This window comes from Plasmopara halstedii, assembly GCF_900000015.1.
Source record: "Plasmopara halstedii genome assembly, contig: Scaffold_287, whole genome shotgun sequence".
In the NCBI taxonomy this organism is placed as follows: Eukaryota; Oomycota; class Peronosporomycetes; order Peronosporales; family Peronosporaceae; genus Plasmopara; species Plasmopara halstedii.
In genome coordinates, this window is record NW_020187208.1 from 288,507 (window position 1) to 293,513 (window position 5,007).

At 42.6% G+C, this 5,007-nt stretch overlaps 3 protein-coding genes across 3 annotated transcripts in view; 1 reads left to right on the plus strand and 2 right to left on the minus strand.

Moving 5' to 3' along the window:
- Window positions 1–1,297: 1,297 nt before the first annotated feature.
- PHALS_04950 (Glucose-6-phosphate 1-dehydrogenase) lies at window positions 1,298–2,960 on the plus strand (the record flags this gene model as incomplete). The annotated part of the gene is made up of 5 exons (XM_024722668.1): window positions 1,298–1,486; window positions 1,548–1,694; window positions 1,766–1,894; window positions 1,976–2,028; window positions 2,090–2,960. 5 exons carry the CDS (start codon window positions 1,298–1,300, stop codon window positions 2,958–2,960), a joined length of 1,389 nt encoding a protein of 462 aa, XP_024573722.1.
- Window positions 2,961–3,061: 101 nt separating this feature from the next.
- Window positions 3,062–4,492, minus strand: PHALS_04951 (amino acid; the record flags this gene model as incomplete). Its single annotated transcript, XM_024722669.1, has 1 exon — window positions 3,062–4,492. One exon carries the CDS (start codon window positions 4,490–4,492, stop codon window positions 3,062–3,064), a length of 1,431 nt encoding a protein of 476 aa, XP_024573723.1.
- A 395-nt stretch (window positions 4,493–4,887) lies between these two features.
- Window positions 4,888–5,007, minus strand: part of PHALS_04952 (60s ribosomal protein l27) — a gene marked incomplete at both ends in the record, with an annotated part of 939 nt that continues 819 nt past the window's right edge. The window contains one exon of the mRNA XM_024722671.1: window positions 4,888–4,911. Within this exon, the coding sequence (XP_024573724.1) occupies window positions 4,888–4,911 (24 nt within the window). The remainder of the gene's footprint in view (window positions 4,912–5,007) is intronic.

Here is a 5,007-nt window from a genome sequence, read left to right on the forward strand (position 1 = left end):
AAAGGCGGTCACATTGTAAACCTTGCGGACGCCATCTTCACGAATGACCATCCAGCAATCCTCCGCTGTATTGTGTGGTGCGACATCCTCCAACGTAAATTCTTGGGCTGCGGCGGCCGGTGCTGGCGACTCACAAGTATCATCGGTCTCAGCCATTGGTGCGGCTTAGTTTATATATATATATATCTGTAGGCTAAATTTGACTCCAAATTATATTATTTTTTGCGATATGACATGCTTAGAAGTTAGAATAAGACGTTTGATTGGTGGTAAAAGGATTAAAAAACCCAGCATAATCGATTTTGCGTATAACAAAAGATCTTAAAAAAATATAAGTTTTACGCTCATTTTTTAATTGTATTAATGTGATTGAAGCTTTGGCGCGTTTAAGCTATGCAAACCCACGCAAATCACGTGTACAATGGACGAGCATGATGGCGAGGACAGCATCTTTAATCTCATTTTCCCCTGTCGGAAGAATAGGTGATGACGCCTTAGTGATGCACCTACATTCGTTTGCTTCGGAGAATCGTTGATTATGCTTGGTAATGGAACCTTGCAGATTTGCATGCCGTCATTTTTTGTATCATTCAAAGTTATGCAATACGTGTAGACAGTTATGACTCATATTCTACTCTACGCGTGAACTGAACAGCGCATTACGCTTCGTTCGATCTGATCGGAATGAGCCTAACATTTACTTAAGCTTTGACATTGTAGAATAAAGTGAGTGAATTAGATAGTTCGATAAATTTACTTCTCTCTTCTCGCACAACGGCAGATCTAAAACTGTCGGTGCATCTCAAGAGGATTGGCAATACGTTCGTAGTGGTCATTCAGTGCATTGCTCTGCCAAATTTACTTCACGTAATATTTTTGTTGGATCCCGAAAATTGAGAAAAAAAAAGATTTGAACGTAAGAAACTTTATCATAGCTAACATGCGAGATTGTCTCTTGCTGTGTGCAAGCTTAATTCTACTCGGCATTTTTCATTCTGCAGCTTTGCATTACCACCCCGTGACCGCTACAGCACCTCCGCTATCTTCTCGATTCGCGACCAATGGCAGCCCAGACAAAATCGTGAATGTCATCATAGCAGGTGCCACTGGAGACTTGGCTACAAAATATTTATGGGTTTCGATGTTTCGCTTAGCGTTAAAAAGCGAAATTCTCTCCCAACGCACCTTCCGATTCTTTGCAGGTGCTACACATTCCACAAGGCAAGGAACAGCTCGGCTCGAAAAGTTTTTCAACGGTGAATTCGCTAATCGAGTATGCAAAGGTTTCGAGGAGCCGATGTCAGTTCCGCAGACCAAATGTCGTGAGTTCTTGGACAATAAATTTAAACAGTCTGTTCAGTATGCACCGTTGGTGACGGAAAAACATTACCAAACATTGGGAAGGAACTTGGTGAAAATCAATGATAATGCAATCGAGGATGGGAGGATTGTATATCTAGCCATTCCCCCCCATTTCTTCCTTAAGGTTGGCTCTTGTAATTGATTTTTGACGCGCTGCTGACTGCTTTTCTGTACTTTTTGTCAAGAGCTGTGAGCTGATTCATCGCTACTTGAGACCGCAGCAACTGCAAACTGAAGCTGCTTCATTCTTGCGAATTGTGGTGGAAAAACCATTCGGACGAGATTTTCAATCGGCTCATGAACTTGCTACGCACTTACGCAAAATCTACGGTGTACGTATTACAAGCAGGAGACTATGCTATGATAACAATGTCTCATTAATTTTGCTGTTTGTAAACTTTAGAAAGATGAGCTGTATGTGATGGATCACTATGCCGGCAAGCCCGTTGTTCACGCTCTTCGCGATTACTTTCAACTTAACGCCGCTGCCCTGCATCCTGTATGGAACTCTGAGTTTATAGATGACATACACGTAAGTGATATATATTCAAGGCATTTGTCGATTATGCGTGCTTGAAAATGCTTACTGTTTGATTTATCACATGTACGACAGATTGAGATGCTGGAAACAGCAACGTTGGAGAATCGCGTGCATTATTTTGATAGGTATGACTATTTTCTGGAGCATTACAGTATATGCTTTTTCAGTGGCAAATTGTTGATTCAGTGCTGGAATCATTCGCGATATTGTGGTCAACCACTTGCAATTGCTCCTAAATATTGCGATATCACCATCATTTGATAAGCCACTTTCAATCAGTAAAGCTGCTCAGAAACGTCATGAGAGCCAATTGCGTTTTATCAAGGCACTAAGACCCTCGTGGCAGCAAAACACTCTATTTGTCGCTAAGTATGACGAGTACTCTTCACACTACGATGCTGAAAGGAGTTCTCCTTGCAATGAAAGTGATCATTTTACACCCACAGCTGTTTCAATCAAGCTCAGAAGCGCATTAAAGCAATGGAGAAACACAACTTTTTCCTTTACTGCAGCCAAGGCTACGAATGAACGTCTTCTATACATGAACATTAAATTTAAAGCTGGAACGTTTTCAAACGAACTAGCTCGTCAATGTACTCTCACTGTTACTATTCAGCGTGCTCATAATGCCGACTGCAGCCAAAGTCATCGAATCGAATGGTCTTGCAACGTCAGTAAAATCTTTCCAGACCTCCTGCCCCCAAGTGGATGGAAGTTCTTAGACACTGACAATGACCGTATCATCACTCCCGTGAAGATCCCTATGGAAAACACTGCTGCATGGGAGCTTGGAGATGAAATTTCAGCGTACGATTTCTTGCTGTCAGAAGTGGCGAATGGCGCACTTGAGCATTTTGCAAATCTTGATGAGGTTGAAGCGGCTTGGAAGTTGTGGACTCCAGTGGTGAACGCCGTTGAAAACATCAAACACGAGTCTATCGGTGAGACCAATGACAGTCGATTGTACTATTCGCATTATCCGATTGGAACATCACCTTGGAAGCATTATCGCCAGACGTCAAGCACTAGATCGCAATTTGTCAAAGAAGATTTATAAAATGGAGTAATACAGAACATTTATTGACGTTCATTGATTTCTAGTGACAGATAACATAGAGCTCTTTACATTCATAATGCGTCATTTAGCTATTTTTTCTTTTATGCACTCAATGTGCCAATTGCAACTGCAGTGATGACAAACGTGAGCGCTAAGAAGCCGCTAGCGAATGGAATGGAGCTCACAATTGGCTCTGTATATTCAGTCGTTGCTGCGCTTGGGAATCCCCACACTTGCTGGCAGTAGCGACTTCCAATAACTTGAAACCAGCAAGGAATGGTCAGCCCGAGTAAGAAACCAAACAATCCTGCGATGGAGAAAATGAAGTCCAGACGCTTGAACACTACAGCAAATAAAATGGGCGGCGCTGCAACCAATAGTCGGCACAAGCTTCGTGTAAATTTACGTCCAAAACGCTCAGTGAGATGCGACGGAAATGACATGAGCATATTATCACCCACGGTTACACCGACCATCGGGTACGCCGATACGACATTTATCACCGGAAAAAGCAGAATGACAAGTTGCACAATAAGACCTAGCGGATTGAAATACTCACACTCTTCCCATCCGTTGCCACATCCAGTGTAAGAACTCCACATGAGTGTTGCAAGTGGATTTATCGTGTCGAATGAGAGCGCACCAAGAAGACCCACAAGAAGATAACAAGTCCCAGCAAGCAGAAGTGCAGCAAACGCCACAAAGCGTACTGAAGATTTCGGATTTAACGGCTGCAGCGCGTCTGGCATATTGTACTGGCAATTAAGTGCCAGCAATGTTGGTCCAAAGGCCTTGCCAAAGTTTCTCCAGTTCACAGGTCCAATTAGAGTGTAACGAGAAGCCACAACATCACTCCCATCACTAGTCACTTTGACTGTCATGGTCACTAACATGAGTGCAAAGGCCACGACACGATACACAGATAGAAACTTTTGTACCAGCGCTTGATCACTGATGTCCATAAGCACCATGGATAGTACAAGGACAGAAAATATAGCCATAAAAACGTAGTATCCGTTCAAGCAGCCAGCAGACGGATCGACACCGTACACATCACAGGACTCATTCAATACATAATTAAAGAAAATTGAAGCAGTAGACGATGAAAAGACGGAAGCGTAGGACCAAAGTGAGCCGATACAATACAAACCCATGACGAGCTGGACCGCGACTTTGCCCATATTTCCCACAAACATCTCGGCAATGGTAGCAAACTCGAATTTACGATACGTGATCTGATGTTTTGGCGCAACTCCGTTTGTGGCTGCGCACACTCCTTCGGCACGAGCGAGCGACTCAAGAGTGTAATTCATTGTGATCATTGAGCCTAAAACGCCTACGATCATTAGTGTGAATGCGAGAAAGATGCCGCCCTCCATGAAAGCGTAAGGAAGACCGAAACAACCAGTGCCAATTACGTAATTTAGCGCCATAGCTAGTGTTACACCAGGTCCATAGGGTTTAATCGACGTACTACCATCCTCGCAGAGGTCGCTGTGTATCAACAGATGTGTGTGCTCGGTGGTGGCCATGAGTTTGAGTAAGGATCTAAAATCACTATTTACTAATTCAATCGATAAGATTGTAACACATAAATGTAAGAAGCAAAAATTGGGTCAATATTTCAGTGTGAAAGATATACCAAGTTGGCAGTTGTTAGGATGCAAATTATCTAGTGTAAAACATGACCACATACATATTTGGTGAGAAACTCCGTTTTTTCTACGTTATCGAAATAAAATAAATAGAGCGGGACATTAGAAATTGAGCTTTTCAAGGAGTTTGTAGATGTTGCACTTGTAGGAGAGGAGATAAAAGCATGATTAATTATTTGCATTATCATATCTACGTATGCATTAGGCGTGCACCCGCGACAAAGGAAGCTTCGACTCAAGTTACGACGCAAAGAAGATAGATTTGAAACCTTTCATCGAAGCGAAACCGAGAGCCTCTATAGAAATGAAGTGTTTAGCTTGCTTTTAAATTAAAGTCATCAACTTCTCATATCACTCCATTCACTCACACTGCCTTGGAATAGCGACAGTGG